We start from the raw sequence: 25,900 nt of genomic DNA, 5'->3' as shown, positions 1-25,900 counted from the left end.
AATTATTTATATTTCATTTTATAACTGTAATTATAATAATAATAATAATAACAATCTATAACAAAGAGAGACAGTTTTTTGGCATACACCATTTCGAATTTTATCTTTGACAACTATTGTTTTAATTTTATTTTTATATTTTTAAATTTTTAAAATGTCTAATATTAAAACTGAATCTTATAAAGTTTTCTTAAGTTAATTAATACTTTGTATATTAGACACACACAAAATCAGGAACATGTCGGTTACACGTACTCCTTCCATGACAACAATTAAAATTGTCAAATGATGTTACAATAATTTTTATTTTAATAATGGAATAAGAAGCAACTCAGTAAAACAAAAAACAAAATAACCATATTTTAAAATCAACTTTTTAAAATTATTCTTCTATAATAAACTGATTTTAAAACTAAATACCATATTTTGATTCCATTTAAATATACATGATCAAAACTTAAATGTGATATATAATTCCTATGATATAATAATCCCATACTAAATGAGCTTTATTATGTCACACCCTATTTAATACCCCTCCTTAGTGGGGTACATGTGTCAAGCCGTCCGGCCTTCTCTGGATAGTGGGAGACCAACTCTGCCAAACTTTTAATTCCTTTCTCCGTGATCCGTATAGCAGCAGTAGAACTGTGAACTCCCAGGAAGTGAAAGTCAGGTAGCAAGCTAGAAGTGGTCCGGACGTTCCAAGTGGAGGCAGTATTTAAGGTGGGATTGGAAGCCTGACGCCACTTTTCCCATGCAATCTTCTTCTTCCTCAAAGCTTCAACCTTCTGAAAACTCAAATCCTCCGATCCTTCTCTCTAAACTTCTCTCTAGATTTCTAACCTCCAATTCTTGTCCGATTACTTGCATCCATTCAGGATTATTGCTGCCGGCACCAAGGCCTTCAACCTTTTCCAACCATATTCACATCCGAAACTGGTAAGTGTCCGAACCCTTGAAGTTCATTAGTTTTCCTGCATGCATGTACTTTTAAAAGCTTGCATGTGACCTTTCTCTGAACCTACTTTGGTATTTGGCACTAGAGCTTTGGGAAACCTTTGAAGAAACAATTGCCATTCGCGTATTTTAGAAGTTTAGCTGGATTAGAGGTAAGGGAAGCTTATAATATTTAATTATAATTTCTTTGTATAGTTTGGAATGTATTAAATTATAGTATGATTGTATGATTTAAATGGTATGATAAAATGTGATATGTTGCTNTATGAATTGTANGATATGTATGAAACNTAGAGAAAATATGAATCTGTGATCGAAGGTCATTAGGACNGTTCGATCCTCCCTTTACTATTCGGCATAGTGAGTTTCTAAACGCAGTTGATCCCATTTAGTATTATTGTTGATAATCACTTAAGGACGCCGGTCATAAACCAAGCGTTCAGATTTACAAGTGTTCGGCCTTAGGCTGACACTTAAAATTATAAAACTTGCAAATCTGATATTCTTCCTTTTGAAATCGTCCGGTCATGTAATGACTGTTCGGTCCAGTGAGCCTTTGTTTATTGAAATGTCCGGTGTTACTTGACTAAAGCCCCTTTACTTCTTTGAAGAATTTCTCATTTCATAGTCTGTCCGGTTTGAGAAGTGTTCGGTCATAAACCAGCCTTCGATCATGTTAGTGTTCATTTTATAAACATTCTTCACCAAATCGTCCGGATGACCATCATTTATAGTCCATCCTTTAGCGTCCGGTCTTATTTCTTGCTTGACCATCCGGTCACTATTGGGTATAATACAGTCTTTGGTATTCAGTCCTATTCATTGTCGGATCCGCCGATCAGCTATTTATAATTGCTTTATAATATTAAGTTTTATTTCATGTTGGACCATCCGGTCAAATCTTCTTGCTTATTCAAGCCTCTTATTCTATCCTTGACCGTCCGGTCACTTATTGAAGTTCTTGATACTCAGTTTCCTTATCACTGTTAAGTCACTTGGTGTCAGTATTGGTTTCTAAAAGAAAGAAATAAATGGTGATTGAGTTATTATGATTTAAGAGTATTCTAGGGAGGAATATCTCATGATGTGGATTTGGATTTAGTAAAGTTTGACTGTGGCCAAAGGCTCAGGTTCTGACTCTATCCTGATATTCCGTGAGTACGTCTTCTCAGGTAGAGAAGGGTAACTTATGCGTGGGAATGGCAGGAGGTCCTTTAGCCTCAGGGTATTTCTATACTGAGGTGGTTCCACTGGACTAACCTCGGGTGGCGGTCTGATGAGTGTATCCCAGCCAGGTCCACCCGGGTGCAGAGAGCGGCGAGCATACATAGTCAAACCGTCAGGGCAGTGTCTTAGTGGTCGGTCATAATTAAAGGAACATAGTATGCATGTGTAGTAATTGTGTGTATAACATGTTGAATTGTTTCTGTTTATTTGTTTACTTGTACAATGAAAGGATTAATTAAATTTACATAAGCTTACCCTTATCTGTCATGTCTTGTGTATGTTGTCGTTCGGTATTTGGTCGTCCGGTTATTCTCTTCAATGCAATGATCATCCTTTTGGATGAGAGTAGAGGACACATTAGAGGATGCTCTGGAGGATGCTGTGGAAGCCGTGCTTGAGAGCTGTGCAGGACCTTCTGGTCTTTAGTATAGTTATTTTTAAATGTTTAGGTGACTAGTTACACGTCCTGTTAGTAGTTTGTAAAACCGTTCTGTATAAGGAACCTTTTGATGATTGACCGTTAGGTAAATGAACTCTATCTAAGACCGTTCGGTCTATTTTGTAAATGTTGTATTCAGTCTGACTGTTGTACAGTTTTTAAATACCTGATGATATTTTTCCTACCTCTTTCATTCATCTGTTTATTTCATTACTGTTCTCACTTATTATTCATGTTAACTCCTAAAATGAATTATAGCTTCCGTTATATATTTATTGGGATGTTACATATTATATATTCCTTATCACTTTTATAAATAGTAAATATATTTAATGTAAATTTAAGTAGATTTTGGTTCTTATAATTTTTTACAAATTACAGTTAAATTCAGTAAGTAGGAATGCAATGAAAACAAATTATCTGTCAACATAGATTTAGATTTTTTTTTTAAGTCTATCAAATTTAAAATTGAAGTATACTTTTAAATATTATATTAAATTATTTTTTTCTTCTGTTTTTTTTTTTAATTTTTTAATATTTTACATTTTTTCAGTAGGAAACTAAATTTGTTATTATTTTATGACATCAAAATTTTATGATAATAAGTGTGATTATTTTTTTTATCCACTGCAATTAAAAAAAAAAATCAATCATATTAAATATGGAAAAATTCATAAATTTGTATTTTATGTCATCATAATTTTGTATCTCTAGAAATTTGTATCATTTTTCGTTAATAGATTGGTTATTTTATACAATTATTCGTGTTTACTTTTTTTTTTATGTTCTTTTTTATAATTTTGGTAATAAATGAATTGAATTTGAGAAGTGACAATAACAATCAAACAAGTTATCTTTTTAAATTCATATAACTATCTCATTATTTAATAAAATTATAATTTAAGTGTCAAAATTATTATTGATTTTTTTTTCATAGCATTTAACATATTTATATTCATATAAGGAACAGACAGGTGTATCTTTGAAATCTAATTACTAAAAATTCACACACAAATATACTAAGAAGTGTGAGTTCTTTCTTTAAAATTTAAAAAATAATTTAATTCTATATTTTATGTTACATTTTGACATATATAATCTTTTTAATGTACATAATACCGATCAATGAAAAAACATAAATGTTAACGTATCAACACAACATTAAGAAAGACAAAGATGAAGAGTAAATACTATAAATAGAAAAAGAAAAATAATTACAAAATAAAGTCAATAAAGATTATCTACATGAATGAAAATTTATAAACAAAGGACAATCACAATTACACAAATTAAAAATATTATTCCAACCAGAGATTCACATCTATTCGACAATTCTCATTTAATTAAACATTAGTTTCTTCTTTATAAAAAATAAATATTTATGTTCATTACAGAAAAATTCAAGCTCATTTTGAAAATAAATTATTATTTCATTTCTCACTAAAGAACTCATGTACAATTATAAATCCGTAATTTAATAATTTATTTTTCAAAGAATATATGTATATCAAATAATATTACAATTTCTTGCTAATTAAAAAAATTTACTTCAAATATTAATTTACTAATATAACATTATAAATCTTTAGAAAAAAAAATCATACTCACATTAATTAAAAATTTAGAAAATAAAATATTAGAATTTATAAGTGTTTTAAAATAATAAAATTGAGTGTTTTAATATTAAAATAATTTAATAATATAACTAGAATTTCATAAACACATCTCATTATCTAAAAAAGTCACCATATCTTTAAAACTCATTGTTTGAGTTCCACTCACTTCTCTCTAATTTTTATAATTTCTAAGACATATGTTTGACAATCAAGAAGTACCTAAGAGATCATGACAATGAGTTCTCCATTTTTTATACTAATCAATTTTTCATATAGAGTAAGTCAGTTTCTACTCATTTTCTTTAGTTTTCAGTTTAAGACACATGCAAAGAGTATCTCTCCCATGTGTCATTCAAACTCTCTTATTAGTTCCTTGCCGATCAGTGGTCCTAACAGCATATCCTGATTATGATTTCGTTGTTTGTAGGCACAATTAGTGTCCTTTCATACGTAGAAATTGTCCAAGAGTTATATAGAGTCGTTGATCTTCAAACAGGTAAGAGAAGCTAATACTTACTTTAACCTCGTATTAAGAAGTATGTGGTCAAGTTTAATAGAGTGTGATATGTATACTTGATGGAATCTGATACAATTTGTATGAAGTTTGTATCTTGATGAGTGATTGTTTGGCTATTGATGAGTATTATGGTGTATGCTTGTGAAATGATGCTTGCTTGGACATGTGATGTAGTTGCTTTGGAGTTCTATAAAGTATAAATATGTTATGGAGTTGAAAATAGTAAAAATGGAGTGTTATTGGATTGGTTTTGATCTAAATTTGTATTTTGGTAGGTGAATTTTTACAATAATGATTTTGGAACGAAAATTGAGGTTAGTGAGCTATTTTTAGATCATTTGAAACTTGTTTAGAACTTCAAATAACTAGAAATCTAATGTTAATTTGGGAAGTAGCAAATAGATAAAATTTAGAGTGGTTTTTAGGAAAAAAAAAAGATTTTGATAGGTGAAATTTTGAAATAATGGTTGAATAGGAAAAGCTGAGGTTTAAGGCTTGTTTTATGATTATATGGAACTTGTTTAGATGTTGAGTTAAGTAAAATCTGAGATGGAATTGGTAATTGGTTGATATATTGAGTTTTGTCATGTTTTTTGTTCATTTTGGAGGTTCTAATTAGTGAAAATTTAAAATATAGGGTTTCCAATGAAAATGAGGGTTTGGGGCTGTTATTGGGTCCATTGTGACTTGTTCAGACCTTTTAGTTTGCAAAATTTTGTATTAGAAGGTGTGAATTTGAGTTTAGACACTTTTTAGTTGTTGATTTGGTTTGGTGCATCTAGTTTCTAACCAAATGAGTAATGTGGTACTCTATTTTCATATCAATAAAACTTAAATTGGTCATTTGGATATGTGCAAGATGCAATTAAACTAGAAACGTCATGCTAATGTCAAAATTGATAGGGATAATTGATTATCAATAGGATAATTACCTACATTTGGGATTGTCAAGTATATAGAATATATACACACACACACGTATACATATACATCTACACACACACTTCTCTTTTGCAATGATAACTTAAATAGTGTGGACTTAAGAGAAAGTCCTTCCAATTATTCCAACCGAGAGTGTGACCAAAGCAGTGATATAGTTAAGTTTAAGTTCTCCAGGTATAATTTTCAACTTTAGAAATCTCAACCCTCATTTTAGTAGTTTTATACAATAAAATAAGAACACATTATTAAAAGGAATTTACAATTTCTTATACATATTTTTTTTTCATCTTTACTTTTTTAATAACCATTTTTTAAAATTTAAATAAATATTATTTTTCTAATTTTACCTTTTTAATAACTATATTTTTTAATTCAAGTAATTACTCATGATAAAAAGTTACTTTTTAGTTTTACACTTTTAATAATTATTTTTTATAAATATTATTTTATAGTTTATTAATATTTTTGTTTTAAAAATTTAAAATAATTTGTTAGTTTAATAAATTTTTTTGCTGTAGTAAAAATAAATTAGACACATATATCTTTCCAGTAGTTATTTATTACTGTTGTTAAAACAAAGTATGTTATCATTTTGTGTTTACCTTTTTTTACAATTATTAAAATGAAATTAATAACCCACAAAATAATTTTCATGGTAAAATATTTATTAAAAATCATAGAAATGAAAATAAAATTGTAGGAAAATGGACACGTCAAGTATATAACATCTTTTATATATTATATATTGTAAAATTATTGAATATATGGCTAAACAAGTGACAGAGAGGAGAGGAGAAGTGAGAAAGGGAAAGACACTAACTGCTATTTAGTTTGGTGCATTGAGCTATGAAAAGGATCTTCCAAATTGGATTTAATTATACAACTAAAGACTTACTCCCACATCGCCTATGCTGCTAATTCTTTTTTTTCTATAACCTACATATACTCTTAGTAGAGTTAATTTCGCTCAATATTAAGTTACAAGTAAAACTTTTCTCTTTTAAAATGTATAATAACTACTAAGAATTTGAACTTAAAACTAGTGATTAAACTGAGACAACTACCCTATAAAAGTTCAATAACTATTTCACACAAATCAATTCACAAATTGGGTGGTGAACTTTTGTTCCACATGAGTTTGGTCCACTTGATAAATCCATCCCAGTATAGGATCAACACAATCGAATTCTTTCATAAATTCTTTTAGTTCAAGAACTTCTTTCTCTTTCAACAAATATTAAATTTAAATGCATTAATATTGTTGTTTTAAGTCAAAATTAAAATGATGTGATTTTTAATTTTGTCAAGATTTAATGTGATTTTTAATGACCTATATTTTAATTATAAAATGATGCATAAAATATTTACCCAATATAAAATTAATGTTTTTGTTCGCAATATGTGATATACATTTGGACTTTGTTTTCTAATAGATAAAGAAATGAAAGGAAAAGAGTAATGTTGTGTTCGGATGGTAGGATTTGGAGGAGATGATTTGGGGGAGTGGATTTGAGTGGATTTGAGGGTAATTTTTTTGTTGTTTTTTCTAATGAATTTGTGGATAATTGAGAGTGGATTTGAGAGTAAAGTTTGTGAGAATTAGTGTAAGATTTGATTGATGCGACATATTTAAAAAATTTATTTAATTGGTAGAAATTAAAAATTACCAAAATACCCTTAATAATAAAAGTAATATAAAATTATAATGGTTAATATTATATATAATTGTAAATATTATTATAAGAAAAAAAAATTAAATTTTAACATGAAAAAAAATTGTCTTATTATTATTATTTTATTTTTTTATTATTATTACTATTATTATTATTATTATTATTATTTATTATTATTATTATTATTATTATTATTATAAACAAATATATTTATGATCCATTACAGCTATGAACTTCATTTGCCACGTGCTGAGTTAAAAACATGCAAAAGAAATCCCAGGTGTGTGTTTGAGTGTTTCAAACACTTACATTTGTTTCTCTTCTATGCAAAGTTAAGAACATTTCCCAGTATTTCATGCAAACAACAACAGAGGGCAACTATTGCTTCTTCATCTTCTTCGTCTTCAAGCATTCATATTCATCTTTAACCATCTTTTTCTTCATCTTCGTACGGACATCAACCTTATCTACATCTCTGCAACATTAAAAATAACAAAAATAAAGTCAAAATATGCTCTTGAAATGGAAGGGCAAATAAGACCTTTAACATTCAATCCCCTCAAATCTCTTCACATCTGCGGGTGACCGAAAATCCATCCATCCCGCAAATGCATCGTCGCTTTTCATCGCTTTTCCTCTCAAATGAACACAAAAGAGTTTACATTTCTTCGCTCTCAAAACCGCATGAACAGTTAAATCTGTTCATGCGAACAGATGCTAAATGATGCAAAGTTTAACTTGATAATGAATTTCATAAATTTTAGCCAACACAAAGTAACTTAATAAATTTGTATTTAGGGATTCTAGATTTAGGTTCGTTCTCTTTTATATGAAATCATCATGTAAAATATTCATGAGATATAAGCTTCTAGTTCATGGTTTTATACAAGTTGGCATGCAAATAGGAGGGGAGGAATTGACGGAGACATTAGGTTAAACAGAAAAGTTAATCTATTTTATACAATTACATGAGTAGTTGAAATTATTTTAGTTAATTTAACTTTAATTGTATACTTAAATCTAACTTTAATTGTATATACTTAAATTATATGAAGGAGATATGATTGTGTAGATTCTCTTAATTTCAGTTTATGTGATTCATGTTATATGAAAATGTTTAATAAAAGTAAAATGAGTATTAATATTAATTAAACTTAAACTATTGAATAATATGGTTAACATTTGAGTAACTTTATATTTTAATTATAGTTAAATTTAAAACTTAGGCGATTTACTACAGTGATCCTGCAGCTATGATGAGTAGAAAAGCTAAAAATACCTTGCTAATAAATGGTCTTAACTGCGTCCTTGTAATTCTGAATATGCTAGAACTGTTTTAAATAGATATTTCAGTTATTGTAAATGGATCTATTGTAGTGTAACTGAACTATTGTAATTTTGAAAACACATTATAGTTCTAAAAATAATTAACTGAATTATTACAGTTTAATTGAATTAAAAAATAATTCAGTTTAGTTTTTTTAATTATTTTTTAGTTTAGTTCAGTTTACTTGTTTCGTAGTTAACTATAATTATTTATAGTTTAATTCAGTTTAATACACTTTACCCCATTAATATTGGTTTTAAATTTTCATGAATGAAAAAGTTTAATGTGAAAGGAAAAAAGATGCAGGTATCCACTTAAAAGAAGAAAAGGACCAAACAAAAGTAATAATAGAAACTAAAAAAGAAGTAAAGAATATGATCAAATTGTTTGATGGCCAGAAGAGGGAAAAGGAAAGGCATCTTACTATTACTAATAATAAGGCATGCTTCCTTACCTTCATCTTAGGTCAATAATTTAATCAAATCATAATATGCATATTATAATCCGCTTATTTTTTAAACATAATCATTTCAGATTTTTTTTGCTTTTCTATCAATGAATCCAACAAGGTGTATATATATTAAATTCAGAGATGTGGTTATTAGAGTATAAAATGGGAAATTATAATTATATAATGTATGATAAATTCAACAATTTTTAAGGCACTTTTAAAAAAAAAAAAAAATATATATATATATATATATATATATATATATATATATATATATATATATATATATATATATATATATATATATATACACACACACACNATATATATATATATATATATATATATATATATATATATATATATATATATATATATATATATATATACACACACACACACACTAAATTGATATGTATAGTAATATCACTGATTTTTCTTTAATAACTATTTTAAACACACATTTAGTTATCATAGATAGTGTATTTATTGATTTTCATGATCATTATGCTAAAATGAGAATAAAAAAACATTTAATAGAGTTACAGCAGCCGAAGACATAAAAATGAGTTCTGTGAAAGCTTATAAATATTTTAATTTTATTATAAATATTAGATAATCATATATATTTAAATAATTGAAAAGTGCTACTTTTTTTAAAATATTTTATAAAAATACAGCTTTTTGAATCTTTTCTTTTAAATATCAAAACCTTTTCTTAAAAAAAAAGTAAGTTTCCAGTCATTTTGGAAAAATTATACACACATACACCTACATATACACATATACACCTACATATATATATATATATACATATATGGATATATATACACATATATACATATATATATATATATATATTACAAACTTAAGTATATGAATAATGGGCGGGGTCCATTCTTGGTAGTCTTTTAATATGATATTAATGCTTCCCAAGATATGAAAAGGTTGAGTATAATTAGTAGTTTATCACTTCTCACATGGAGCACCCAGAACGGAATCAGGAATTGGTGGTGCAGCCACAAAAAACCCGCAAGAAATGAATTCTACCAATAATAATATCAATAACAAATTTCGTGGTCAAATTATAATTGAACAGATGGGAATATTTTCTCATGATGAAGAAGGACAATTCATTTCTTGAAGTTTGATGTCACTAAAAAATCATATATCATTTACAGACGCCGATTAACTGACTCCATTTACAGACCTGGTGGGTTAATTGGAAGCAAAACAAACTAACCTGAAGGATCTGATACTCATCGATCAACCGGTTCAGTTCATCTAAAATCTGCAACCCCCATATATAAAATTAAATTTCCAGAGACAAAATTCGAGTCTCTATGAAGGAAGATTAAGAAAAGGAAACTCATCATCATATCTCATTAGCTGGTTTATTCAACTTGAACAAAAGCCCATTAGAATTGGCGCATTCAAACAAAGCCTTAGCAGTCATTTCCCTCTCAAACCTCCAAATATAGTTCAACCCCACCAGAAGTTCAGTTATGGCAGCCTCAGTCTTATCTTTGTTGGCGAAGAACAAAGTCTGTAACAGCAATACATTGGTCTTGGCCACCAAATTGTGTTGTTCAAAGCTTCTCTCACTTTGCCATTTGATCATGTTGTGTGCCAAAGGTGATAACCATCCCAATATCCTTCCCAAGGCGTCCCTCCATTCTCCAGCAAGAGCAGGATCACTAGCACAAAACCCAACCCCTCTCAGTCTCCCTCTCAACGCCCACCTTATGCTCCTCGGCAACATACCATATAAATCATCTCTTGCATCTACTCCAACCAAGTGAGGTGACTTTATCATCTTCTCCATCACTATTATCAAATTTGCATAGTGTAAAGCCAAACCTGAAGCTCCCAAAGTGCTCTCCGGTGGTTTAAGAAGCTTCGAGTTGGCCTCAAAAAACCCACTTTCCATATCTTCGTTTACCGCTTCATCAAACTTTGACTCTTCCTCTAATAACCCAGAAACAACAAAATCATTAGGGTTTTGATCAGATGGATAAACAGTGGCCGAAGTAGATAAGGTACGTGACAGACAAGGCATGCGATGACCGATTCCGAAGACAACCTTAATCCTTGCTAAAACAGTGAAACTGAACCTTACAAGGAGCACGACAACGCTGTCGAAGCTCCTGCTCCACAGGGATCTTTCTTTGAGATCCTTCACCTCTTGCTTCTGCCAGAAAATCTTCTGCTGAAATTCATAGAGTTTTTGCTGGTCTTTACTCCCAACGTTGTTGGCGTCAGCGTGGATCAGAGCTTTTCGGAAGCCGCTTTCCAGAACCGTGAGCTCCTCCATTTCGCGGTAGAGGGCTGCCGTAAGCGTCACGTAACGCTCCATTTTCTTGAGCTTTGATTCGATTTCTTTTGGGCCCGGAAGGGCCCACCCTTTTGGGTCGCAGCCCGAGTCCGCGAACTCGAGGAAGGCCCGCTGGAAGGAGCGCAGGTTGGGGTCCTCGCAGCGCGCGCCGAGTCGGGTCACCGAGTTCGCGACGACACGGAGCGACTCGGCGAACTCGGCGCAGGCGAGTCCGAGGAGGAAGGACTCGTCGTTAGAGATGATCTTCCTGACGCCCTCGAGGTTGACGGCGTCGTTTCGGATGCGGACGATGGTGGCGTCGGACAGCGAGTGCCAGAGATGGAGGAGTTTGGACATGACGCCGGCGATCTCGAACGCCAACACGCCGACGTTTGGTTTGGACTTGAACGAGGGTTTCTTCTTCAGCAGCTTGGGCGGAACAGAGTCGAAGCTATTTGATATGGCGGTTTTGACCTTAACAAGGAGCGTTTCGAGGGCCATGGTTGAGTTTAAGGTGAAGTTCCTCCGGGTGATTTGCGGGTTGAGCGTTGAGCTAGAGTAAAGTAACGTGTACCATGTGTTTGAGAAAATGTGTATGAAAAAGTGGAAGAGATAAATAAATAAATAATTGAGGAGTGGGGAGGTTTTGGTGCACAGCGATAAGGATAAAGAAGAAGAGGATTGAAAATGCTGGAGAGGCTCGTGGGGTGTTCGATCAAGAGTGGGTGCTACAAAGAGACTGATTGTGTTTATTAACGCGAGAGAGAGAGAGAGAGAGAGAAAGAAAGAGGTGAGTGTGGTTAAAGTATTTAAAACCACATGCAGTGGCAGGGCGTGATGGATTGTTGCATCAGAGGATGTGTTTCTGGTCTAAGGTTCAGTCGCTCTAAGAAGCGCGTGGAAGAGGCTTAACTTGTGATTATGATTTTTGAAGCTTGAAGCTCCTCCGGTGTGTTCTTTTCTGTCTGTTTAAGTTGGGGGTTTTGATTTTATGTTTTGGTTTTTACTTTGTGGATGTTTTAGTCTCTTTGGTTGTTGAATTATTGATACATACTACTACTCTGTAGTTGTTGGTAAATGAAACTTTTCCGTTATGTTTGTGTTTGGATTCAAAGAAACACTTTTGTTTCAATGTCATTGTATGCTTTTAGGATTGAGGGCCATATCTCATTATTGTTGCCTCGCTCCTCCCTTTTATTTTCGTCTTTCCAAAACCAATTCATTTCATTTGTAAGATTATTATTACTCTAAAATTAAGAACTTCAAGAGGGTAGTAGTGAGTGATAACTAATGAGATGTGAAAATGCTAAAGCATGTATTCATTGCTCCTTCATCAATTCCATTGACTAATAATATATTTCTTATATCTTTAGAGGTCCAAGGTTCACTTATGGCAATTTCAATTATTTAAGATTGTGAGATCATCATTGAGAATAAAACCAGGTAGAGATATAGTGATCTCTGACGATAATTTTGTTGGCATTACACATCATATTTAGAAATAACGAAAATAAAAAAAAAAAGAAATTCATTAACAAAATCAGTTATACATAACATCAAACCTAACACAATCATTTATATATGCGTTTATGATTATCCCACACATCAAATTGGCATAGAATATTCTTATAGGTAGCTAGCATGCATATGGCTATGAATTCCACTTTGACAGTTTGACCACTTAACTACATTTCCTTTCTCTTTAATTAACAGTTTAACTCTCTGTAATGTGTTTTGTTTGTATGAAAGAATTATGTGAATTCCAAGCAAGTAACGTCAATGGCTAAAAACAGAAAGCATTGGTGTTATGTGAATAATTAATGGATGAGAAGTTTGACTAGGAAGGATGATATTTTGCTGTTATATGCAGCATATAGACATATGAGTATATATGGTGGAGATTAATTTTAGATAGTGGGAAAATAATACAACTAGCTAGCCTCCTCCGCGGTCTAAGGGAGCTAGGTCACTCATTCACATCACATGGTTAGTGGTCGGATGAAATGCTCTTAGGATATATTTTTCAATGCCTACTTGGGAGTCTCAGAAGGGAAAATTAATTGGTGGAGACAATATTTTGTAATTAAGATTTTGATGAAGGAAGGAATTAAGAGATACTATATATGTGCTAAAAGTAAATGGAGTCCTAATTAAAGGCTTGTTTTTTCAACCTTTGCCTTACCTTTAGCCAACCAATGGAAGGCCAAAGGATTTGTATGTTGCGTTGTCGGAAAATGAAAGAGCAACCATGAGCCCATTCTGCATTGATATTGATGCCTTTTAAAACCACACTCTTGCATTCCTTCATCCTTCTTCCTTCCTCTCAGTTATTCTAACTTTGTAATAATTTTTCTCTTCTGCTCATATACAAAGACAGCCTGCTACTTCTATTATTATATTCTTTCATTCACCTTTTGCACATGGAACATAAAAGTATAACTGATACAACCTTTCATTGCAGTATTGGGATACTCCAAATGGATTTTCTTTTCTTTTCCTTTCTGCTCATCTTAATTAGCTTTATTTCCTCATATATCTCCCTTAATCCAATGAGATCCAATATGTTCATTAATTGCATGAAATCGAGGTGAAGATATGTATATATATATATAGAGAGAGAGAGAGAGACCGCAGGGATAGGGATATGCAGTTAAGGAACAGAAAATTATTGACCTTGTTAAATCCTAGACAAATGTTTTTTATATAAAAGAGAATTTTGGGGAAGGAAACCTCAAATTGTTCTTGCATCCAATGAGTGAAACCTTGAATGTGGCACGTGTCATGTGAAAATGGCTAATATATAAGGTCAATCCTGTTCGGTAATCCTAAACTGATTGAGTGTCGTCTTCATAAATCTCAGTCAATAATAAGTAAAGAGAGGATAAGTTTGAGAGTGTTCACGAAACAAAGAATGTGGATTTTACTTTGTCCTTTTGTAAGTATGCAACGAACCCATTTGCACAATCTAGGAAGATATTGTTCAAAGTACCCAAGTACATCTTTACCTTAATAATTCATGCCAGACATTGTGCAACACTTATAATTAATGACAGGTTAACAATATAATGAGCATCAAATCCCCACAAAAAGTGATGAAAAGTATGCAGAAAAAAAGTAATATTCTTAAATGGTAGGTTAACCAAAAGATCAAGCATTATAGACCCACCTTTATCATTATTTTTCACGAAACGGATGAACCTTCCTGAATTATAGACCAAAAAGTTAATCATGTATACTTGTTCCTTGGCAACTGCAGTTTGATCAGCATTGTATACATAGAAAGATTGATAGATGCGTTCTATGAAGAATAATTCCAGCTTCCAAATTATATATATATATATGCAGATAAACGTTACAGCATCCATGTTGATATTCAGATCTCACCTAAGCCATTAACTGTGTTTTCATTATGCTTGTCTTGTACACTCTGCAGTGTACAAGTAAACACACATAACAGCATACTCTCCACGCCAACATCATTCAATGCACCAAGAAAGTTCGAAAATGAGGTGTAGTTTGTTCTGGATGGTACCGTCCTAATCTAGTTCCATGCGTGGGGCTATGCAAGAAGCATATATTCGTTGCAAATTCATAATCAATCACACAAAAGGGTGCATATTCGTTGCATCATGCGTGGGGTTATATAGCAAGCATGCATGTTGTCTTGCTTGCTTGCACGCTGGCATGCCACGAACACCACGAATTCCTCAAACCAAAAATTATGGGGCTAAATGTCTTTCTTTTGGAGAGTGCTCAAAAACAGCTACGTGAATTCATTACATCTACTCATATAAATACATAAATATATGCAGTGCAAAGCATGTGTAGTATAATTGGTGAAGAAGAACTGTGAAGTTTGCAATCATAATGTGTGATGTCACTTTAGGTCCTAAGATCATGTATATACAGTGATTACTCGAACTGATTTTTGCAGAAGTGGGGCAGAGAAACCTTTGTTTGAGAAAGTTGCACGCAATCAAAGCTCATATCAGTGTGAAAACCATGGAAACATAAGGATTCATTTGGGGCATGAGGTGGGTTTCCATGGATGGATAAAGTCAAAGCATTTCTTCTATACTTTCGGCTCCAGCAAATCTCATTCATGACTCTATATATATATATATATATATATATATATATATATATATATAAATCTTCCACCTGCAAATCAAAATTAGTTTAAGCAAAATCCTTTTCAAAAGTGTTAATATCATTACATTGCAGAGACCTTCAAAATCAAGACACCGTCTATATTTTCTTCAGTTATATATTACGTGTGAGAGAGTGGATTTAAATTACAAAGAGTATTTAATATTTTTTTATTAAATAATAGTTTTTTCAAATAGGAAATTTATTTCACATAAGTTATATATAATGTTATGTTAATTATATAAATTTATATAATATTTGTTTACATCAATCAAAATTGATGTAACTTATATTAATGTCTTATATATGATGTTATTAATATAAATTTATATAATATATTGTTTATATCAATCAAAATTGGTGTAACTTATATTAATGTCTTAATAAATAGTTACAGGGTTTTAAGTTAATATTAATTATTTTTTAATGAATATAGTATAATTTCTATATTTATATAAATACATTAAAAGTATTTTTTTTCTTATAATAACTTTTTTCAATTGTTTGCATACCCAATGATACTCCTCCCTGAAAAACAAAAACTGTAATATATAAGGATAATAAATATTAGTTTTTTTTTTATATTTTTCAAAAATAATTTAGATGTATCATCATATTATTAAAAAAATATACAACACTAACCTATTTTATAATCTAGATAACATGCACGATACATAATCAGACGATATAATTGTCTTCCTTTTAAATAATTAACAGTGACAAAAGTTATTTTTCATTGATAACTGTTGAGCTAATTGTAAGAATTCTTAATTTGACATTCTTATACACTTTACTGATTTCACTTGCATAACTTTAACATGTTAGTAGTAGATACATGATAAATGAATTATCCATTAATATGTTTTTATTTGATATTATTATCTCTTTGATCTTCAATTTTTTAAAATATATAATCTTTTTAATTTAATTATGTTAATTTTTTTTAAACTATAAAATAGTATTTTAGACCAGCATTTAACTGTTTATATGGTTTAAAACGTTTTCTAACAAAAAAAATTATATTTATTATTTTTAAACTTTGAAGAAAAAATATATCCAATTTTATAATAAATGCAAATTTTAAATTTAAATCCAAGTTTAAATACTACAAACATATTTAATTCAATATTTTATTTTCAAAAGAAAGTTATCTGACTCTCCTTCATAAAAATTATCTTTTATATTTTATTAGTATATAATTATCACTTTTTATATTTCACAACAAATTGATTTTCGTATGACACAAGAAAAAAAATATATTATCAAATAACTACATTCAAATATAAATATACACTTAAAAATTAATATAAAATATAACTAACCAAAATTTTTATACAATATATATATATATATATATATATATATATATATATATATATATATATATATATATATATATATATATATATATATATTCGTCTTTTTCAAATTGTACAACCAAAAAGTTCAGCATTGAATATGATAATTGTTATTACACACTCATCTTGTTTTAGAAAAAGAGGAGAACAATAATTTAAATTGAAAATAATATTCATTGGGTCTTAATAAAAAAAAAGATTAAATATGTTTTTACTCCCTAGAACGATTTTGGTTTTAGTTCCTCTTTCAAACTAAGATACAATTTAGTCCTTTAACTTTAGAAAACTCTGGTTTTAGTCATTTTTACTAAATTTTTTTAACTTTATTCGCTGTTTGAAACGCGTTTCATTATAGCATTTGGATTGTTTACACTGTTTAACACATTTTTGTTTCAATGTTAACTGAAACGCTCGAAACAGCGAATAAAGTTAAAAAAATTTAGTAAAAAGGACTAAAACCAGAGTTTTCTAAAGTTAAAGGACTAAATTGTACCTTAGTTTGAAAGAAGGACTAAAACCAAAATCGTTCCAAAATATAGGAACTAAAAACATATTTAACCCATAAAAAAACTTAAATTCACTTAATATAATAATATATTATACAGATCTAACTAAATTTCGATCATATAACACTAAATATAAACTTAAAAAATTTTACAAAATTCAAGTTGCCATATTCCAAAATCTTCATTTAATTTCAAACATATATAAAATTTTAACATGTATTTCTATTAAAAGAAATTTCTTACATATATTTCTATATACAATATTAAAAAATAAATGAAAAATTAAAAAAAAATGTACAAAACTAACCCGCCAAGAGGTGCTTGCTTTGTGGCTAGGGTGGATGATATGTGAACATCCTTCACATATTTTAAAATTTATATTAGCAGCAAAAATCATCTTTTTTAATAAAACTTAGTTAAAATATTTAGAAATATCATAAGAAATGAATAACCCATATTGAATTTTATTTATCAGAAATAAGATTACAATATACCAACAGTGATTTGTTGTGTTAAATTGATTAGCAAATACTAAATGTAAAGGTAGCCTTAAATGAAATGGAAATGGAATCCAGTGGTGAGAGAATTGTTTCAAAGAGGACCCAGAAGCCAAATGATAAAAAGTATTTAAAAGACATTTTGAAAATTAAATAAATAAATAAATGAATGAAAGGTTCTCTTTTCATTTATGAGGAAGAAACACTCATTTTGCTCTCTCTCTTTTCTCTCTCTGCCCCATATTTGATAGAGACGTAACTGTGGCTTACCAAGAACCCACTGATACTGCTTCTGGAAATTAAGAGCCTCAAGTTCACCCATGTAGTAATAATACAACAATTAAAATAATTTTCTTTATTAAAACAGATTTTTTTCAAATTATAGTGCTATTTTCTCTTATATTAAATAAATAATTAATTAATAAAAATTAATACTGTGTTAAAATATTATTAGAAAAATATTTTTTCTTTAATTTAAGGGGCAAATGGATTTATTAGGGCCTCTCGTTCCTCAGAATTGAAGGGGTTGTGTCCCACTTTGAGTAGACATTCCTTTAATAAAATAATAAAATAAAGGTGAATAAGCAAAGACTTAGATGATGTTCTTTCCCTTGTCTTTCCTCTTTTGCCCCCCACTCATCAACCATAATGTGCACGTGTGTCATCATCATTGTAGACACCTACTAGACCAAATTATTCATTCTCACAAGTCACAACCACGTGCATTGTAATGCCAATCAGCTTAGCTACCCATTTTAATGACAACTTTTAGGACTTTACTTTCTACACACCCACAGTTCCTTTGCACATCCTCTAAAACTTTTCCAAATGTCCCTTTTACCCTTTAAAAAGTGATTTCTGAATTTTTCCAAAATAATATTTCCGGTATAAAATTTTTTGAACTTGAGAAATGTGTTATGGAGTAAATTTTGCCAGAGATATTTGGAAAAAAAAAATTCTGAAACTCATAAAATGCTTTCTAGAATAGGTTTTCTGAAATATTCATACATAAATGATGTATGTTTTTAGAAGAAATTTCAAAGCGTATATATTTTGGAAAAAGTTTTTAGAAACAAATATTTATTTTTCTTTATTCTTCTTCACAATCATATGACTTGTTGATACTAATGCAAAAACGTTGTTTAACGTCATTCAATAGACGTCGATTCGTTGATAATCCGATGTATACGAATGGACGGTGGCATTATCGTAAATAGCTTGGTAACATATACGTCGGTTTCCAGACAATGCGACGTCTATGATATTGTAGACGTCCCAACTATTGCACACAGACGCTGATGGCCTAAGGTAGGTCAGAAGGCAGTCCCGGGATGTCGGTGTTCATGGGGAGCCAACGTCTATAGGGTTGCAATTAATGTTTTCACCTAATTCTCAGGCGCTTAGATGTCGCTTAGTCAACAGGCGATGTCTACGACGTGAATATGGAATGTGAGAAGATAAAAAATCTTCAATTTAGACATCGGGGATCTGTGCACGCGACGTCTACGTGCCTGTAATTAATTAGATTCACCAAATTTGAGGGCCATAGACGTGGGCTAAAAGGGGCGCCGACGTCTATGTGCCTCTAAGTAATGATGTGCATCATTATAGATGTCGACGCCTCATCACAATTGTCGTCAACATCCCTGACAGGAAATCAAATGTCAATCGTTTCAGCTTCCTAGATGTCAGTTCCCATTGTTACCGACGTCTAGTGGGATTCAAAAAGTCAGTTGAAAAGTTAACTTGGACGTCACGTCTATAGTCATATAGACGTAGGCTATCTGGAGAAACCGACGTCCAGTTTCATTTTAAATAGACCGCAAACTCTTCGCGGCATTCTGTTTCTGATATCTTCTTCTTCCTCTTCTCTTTTTTCTCTTGTGACACTCTTCTTTTTCTCCATTTCGGCACGTCTTCTTTTTGTTGCGGCATTCTATTGTTGTTTCTGATATCTTTATCGTCTTACTCCTTTCTTTTTCTCTCTTGCGACATTGCATCCCAGGTGCGTGATTTTTTTTTATGCTTACCGTTTGTTTAGTCTTTCATCGATTATTTTTTGGTTCAACTGATTAAAATTTGTTTTCTTTGTGTTGTGTTTTAGTGCAGTTTTGTTCCTTTCTTGGGATAACATAGTAACACATTATCCCTTTGCTAGCTGCCTTCCGGAAATAGCGACATCTTTTGAATTTCTTTTGATCGTTTCAACCCAAAAACGACTCTGGGTCGTTGTCTAGTTTTCGTTTCACCGTGATGTTTTCCTCTTGCGGATGAAAAATGGAACTAAGCAACCACCCAGGTTCGGTTTTGGGTTGAAGGGACCATAAGAAATTCAAAAGACGCAAGCTTTTTTTGGGGGGAAACTAGCAAAAGGGGATTGTGCTACTAGGCTATTCAAAGACGGGAACAAAACTGCACTAAAACACAACTACTGTATTAGACGTCGGTTAATGCAAAAACCAACGTCTATATGTGCTCTTAGACGTCGGTCTTTGTCATGTTCGACGTCTATATGTGCTCTTCGACGTCGGTTAATGCGTTATCCGACGTCTAATTAGTGCCTTTAGACGTCCATTCAAACCAGTGCCGACGTTTATTGACGTCATTCGTGGACAGTAACTGACATCATTATAGACGTCAATTATTAGGATGTCCGACGTCCCATTGACGTCACCGGTTTAGACATTGGTTTATGAATAAATGTTAAAAGTTCAAAATAACCGATGTTAAACAATGTTTTTGCACTAGTGTGATGGTAAAGATGGAAACAATGGTGATAGAGATGTTAAATTAATCTATCTTATAGAATTTGATCCTAATTCACATAAATGAAACTAAAAAAATTCATAAGAAAAAAATATTAAAAAATTCACATAATCAAATATTTATAAAACTTTATTAATTATGGTCAGTCCATAAATATTATTTTAACATGGTAAATATTTTATTTTTAATAAGATTATCTGATTAAGTTAACATATTAATTTTCACTAGTCATACATGAATCAAATTATATTATTATATTAATATATAATTTTTTTAAATTCATAAAATTGTGTATATTTTTATTCAATTATTAATATACAGAAATATTTATATTATATTAGTATTGTTTTATAAAAATAATAACTTATTTGATTTTTTATATATAATTATTTTGTGAAAAACTATTTTTTAAAAAAACGAATGAGTTTATTATATTTTAAATATTAAAAACAAAAATAAGTTAAAAATTTATTTATATATAATATTTTTTAAAAATTTATCAAAATAAGTATATAAAAATTTTTAAAATACAAAATAAAAAAAATCGTTTTTACATTCAAATACAAGTAATGCCTCAACTTATAAAAAATTACTTATTTTTAGCCTGAACTTATAAAAATTTACTTATTTTTAAACTTAACAAACTCAACGTATATTATATTTTCATTTTTTTCAAAATAATGAAATTATGCATATAAAATATAATTATAATTAAAAAGTTATTTTGAATAAATTTTTATAAAATCAATACTTATATATTTTTTAGAAATAATAAGTTTTCATGATTAAAAACAAATATAAATTAATTTTTATTTTTTAAAATCTGTACAAAGTAATCACTACATTAATTTCTATTAAAATTACCTTTTTTATTATATAATAAATTGAACAATAAAATTCTTAAATTATAATTTTTATTCTATATTCAACTTTATATAAAAATGTTTGAAATGAAAAAAAAAAATATTAATAAAATATTATGTGAAACTTAGAAATCAGCACGATAAATATTGCAAACCAAATAAAATGAATAGCAAAAAAAATATATAAAAAATAACTAATTTAGTTTTCGAAATTACTCATATCCTAATCTTACTCCAACCTATTTTACATTAAACTTTAAGAACCTTCAATTACATGAGTAAAAAAAAATATAACTTTATTTTAAAAAGTCAAAATAATCCATGAACTAAAAAGTCAAATGACCCTCCTAATGACTGTCTGGCGTGGTACAATAATGTGAAGGGTGTTTGAGTTTTTTTTGTAATATTATGAGGAGTGAAATTACTAATTGTGTGTGTGTAGGAAGCAATAACCCTACTTTTATTTTTTTAAAATTAAAGGAGTTGGGTTGTTTGGGGGTGTCCCTTATGGTAAGGCCTCAGTGACATAATAAAAATTTCTACTATTCGACCAAAAAGAGTGTTATAGTTAGAATTTTTTTTATGTACCTATATTTTTCACCTCACACCTCAACTACAGTTAACACGGGAAATTCCAATATTACTCTTCCCTAATAAATTTAATAGTTGTTTGTTTGTCTTCTTTGAATTGATATACTTAAAATATGAAACTGTCATATGAAACTATACATGATAATAGACAAAATACAGTGCTATACAGAATACAAAGAGCTGACTTAAAAACAACTATCAACTCTGTAAGAATAATGCTTGTACTATTAAGCAGTGAATCATTTATCTATTCATGTACATAATGTAATATTTTTCATCATATACACTTTCTTTTTTAAGATGACAATCTTCCTAATATGTCCTTTTTTCTTCTTAATTGGTTTTATCTGTAAATTTATAATTTTTTTAATATTTTCTTAGTGAACCTAAAAGGATTGAGTACTTTTGTATTATGTAATAATACGTCATCTTTAACAGTTAATGGATCATTTGGGTTCTGCTGCCTTTTTACTTGAGATGAGAGTTCATCCTCTATTTTAAAAATACTCCTCTATTAGGTTTTTGAGTCTTTTTACTTAAATATTTTGATATCTTACTCACTTTTACTACGTGAATTAAAACTCATTGAATGTTAGATTTATAAATAATTTTTGGTTATATATCAATGATCTTATTATTCTTACTTATGGGACTTTGGACACTATTAAATTCAAATAATTTACTTTTATTAATCTTATTCATTTTTATCTTAAACTTTAACACTATCCATTCTACTTATTTTAATCTTACTCATTTTTACCTTAAACCCTAACACTGACTCTTTTTATGTATATATGAATGTTACTTTTTTTTACTTCATACCCTAACATTAATTCATTCTTCCTATTCATTTATTGTACTCATTTCTATCCTTAAAATCAAATCTAACTTGGTACAATCATTTATAAATAATACAATCATTTTTGAATTTTAATCCTCAATAAACACAATAAAAATAAATCAGAGAAAAGTACAGAATAAAACAGGAGTGGAGACATTACAGTTTAACATATTGATAATCAACTAAAAATTCATCACAAAAATGTTAATATTTAATAAGAACCAAAATTAATCTAAGAATCAAAATTAATCTAAGAACCAAGAGAATCAAAATACATTTCTCAACTTGATCGAATTATCATTGATTTACACCTAAATATCCCTCATTTATTAGTAATATTCTATGTAATCTCTATTTAAATAGTTGTTATTTATTGTTAAACAAGTATATCTTTCAATAATTATTTTGGAATGGTTTATTATATAATCTAATTTTGTTTTTAACTCCTTTTCAATTAGTTGACGCCCAATTTTTAATTATTACTTTAATAATGATTTTGACATAAATAATTATTCAAGGCTCGAAATTTAGTTACATATGTTCAAAGCAAAAGATAAAGTTAAAGATTTTAAATTTGTGAAATTGATTCAAAAATGTCAAAATGTAAAGTTGAACTAAATATAATATTAGTGTGTATCAATGTCAAAAATACTTTAAGCATGAATTTAAGTCAAAGATATTTAAAGTGTAAAGTCAAGCTAAGAATGTTTAAGGAGTAAGATTGAGTTAGAGATATTTTAGGTTTGGAGTTAAGCAAATGATGTTTTAAGCATGGAATTAAATTAGGAGTCAAACCAAAGATGTCTCACAAGTTGGTAGACACAAGTTGAATTGGATATTATTATGTTATTTTTTTAAATAAAGAAAATAAAAATACAAGCAAAAATTAAATTTGTAACATAACAAAATGAATTGGTTAAATAATTTTTATTCAATGTATGATTAAGTCTTATGAAATTAATTAGCCACATTTAATATGATAATATAAACATAAGATAGATGAAATTAATTAGCCACATTGTGACCTTGCTTATTAAACCTAAAATCTACAAGTTTACCTTATTTTTTCCTTAATATGTCTGCTTATTTTTAATTTTTTTTTGGAAGTCTCGCATTGACTAGAGATAAGACTAATTTATGGTTATCCTAGCGATATTTGTTGGACATATTATTCCACCCGTTATTAGGCCGTTATCGAATTATCCATTAATATCTAGTCTCACACTCGATATGTCGGTTTTGTAGAATTGAATTAGACCTAAAACCCACTTTTATTTCACTTATTCTTTCACCTTAATAAATTCGTACCAAAGCAACTACAAGATGTATTTTTATCTCTATGGTACTAGTCAATATAACATCAACCATATATGGGAATTGAGATTTACATGTACATATATGAATGTATATGACTTGAATTAAATACTTTTCTTTCCCACATAATTTTAAATAAGATCTCCCACTAAATAAGTATAATTAAAATAAATTAAATGAGAATTATTTAATAGGACAACTTTATCAGACAAATAGTTTTCATAAAATTCGTGTGAATAACCTGACACAGACACAACAAATTCATAACAGGTAAAAATAAATATATACTATGAACATCGAAAAGACATGGAGCAACTACAGGAATTCGTTAATGTTTTATTCTGGAAAAATAAAGTGCAATGTAATTAAGCTAAGAGCTTTTTTTTTTTTTTTTTGTCAAGCTATCTTATTTTAATGAATTATAATTTTACATATTTCAAAAATAAAACTTTCTGTATTACGTTTTAAAACTCAATTTCATTTTGTGAAATCTAACGTCTATTTTGTGAAATCTAACACCTGTTCTTATATATTACACAATTTGACTGTTACATATAAGTCTAAAATATGAATATAATTTATGTACATTAAATAAAACTTCATTCTATGTCATTCTTATAGAAGATACTAAAAATTAAGTTTATTTTATTTATAACAATTATCATATTACGAGCATCATGATTAGATACCCATAGTTCCTATTAATTATTTCTTTTGCTCCTTTTTAAATGTTCTTCACCCAATTTTTAATTAGGTTATATACATATGTATATATTAATGATGTAGAAACGAAAACAATAATAAATTTTATTTAAGTCAATAAAAATTATTGCATTTCCCTTTTTTTTAAAGAAAATCTTAAACAACAATAAAAAGAAAAACTCGAATAGTAATATATATATACTATTTTATACAATGAAAAGCTAGCAACAATTGTAAAATTTGCATATAATTTAAAAAAAAATCATTCCACTCTTAAATATCTCATCCTAAGAAAAACAAAATAAAATCAATTTCACAATCTAGTAGTTAGTCAACACGTGACAACTTGAATTATTTATTAATTTTAATGAACAAATTGGAGAATCTAACTAATCACTTCTAGTAGTTATATTTTTTTTGTTTACCAAACTTAATGTCGATACATTATTTAAAGAAACTGAGTTAAATATAATTATATATAACTTAACCCAACTACTTAAGATAACATTTTATTTAAAAAAAAAACAAAAACAAATTAAAGATAAAACTAAATAGTGTAAATCATCAAAACGTAACGAGATATTTTACTACAGGATCCATTGTACTTTAAATTGAATTGTGTCCATTATCAAAACTTTGTCATATTTTTTGATAAAATGTGTTTTGGATTTTTGTTGAAATAGTTAAAGTTCAATTTTATTTTATTCTTCAGTTAAAAAATAATGCATTTTAAAGTTTGAGAGATTAAAAATGGACTTTTTAAATATTAAATTTAAACCCTTAAAATTTGTAAAGGGGAAAAACTTATTTTACCTATTTTCTTATGAAGAATCATCGGCGAAAGATA

At 29.1% G+C, this 25,900-nt stretch overlaps 1 protein-coding gene across 1 annotated transcript; it reads right to left on the bottom strand.

The window, feature by feature from the left end:
• Window positions 1–10,047: 10,047 nt before the first annotated feature.
• On the bottom strand, window positions 10,048–12,570 carry LOC106769855. Its single transcript, XM_014655633.2, has one exon. The coding sequence runs from the start codon at window positions 11,965–11,967 to the stop codon at window positions 10,528–10,530; it is 1,440 nt and encodes a 479-aa protein (XP_014511119.1). The 5' UTR covers window positions 11,968–12,570; the 3' UTR covers window positions 10,048–10,527.
• Window positions 12,571–25,900: the final 13,330 nt, after the last annotated feature.

Source organism: Vigna radiata, chromosome 8 (assembly GCF_000741045.1).
Source record: "Vigna radiata var. radiata cultivar VC1973A chromosome 8, Vradiata_ver6, whole genome shotgun sequence".
Classification (NCBI taxonomy): Eukaryota; Viridiplantae; Streptophyta; class Magnoliopsida; order Fabales; family Fabaceae; genus Vigna; species Vigna radiata.
Note: the sequence above shows the minus strand (reverse complement) of the source record. Positions and strands in the feature narration are given on the sequence as shown.

Bases quoted from the DNA above. Each gene is read 5' to 3' on its own strand.
- LOC106769855 (XM_014655633.2), bottom strand. From the start codon at position 11,967: ATGGCCCTCGAAACGCTCCTTGTTAAGGTCAAAACCGCCATATCAAAT.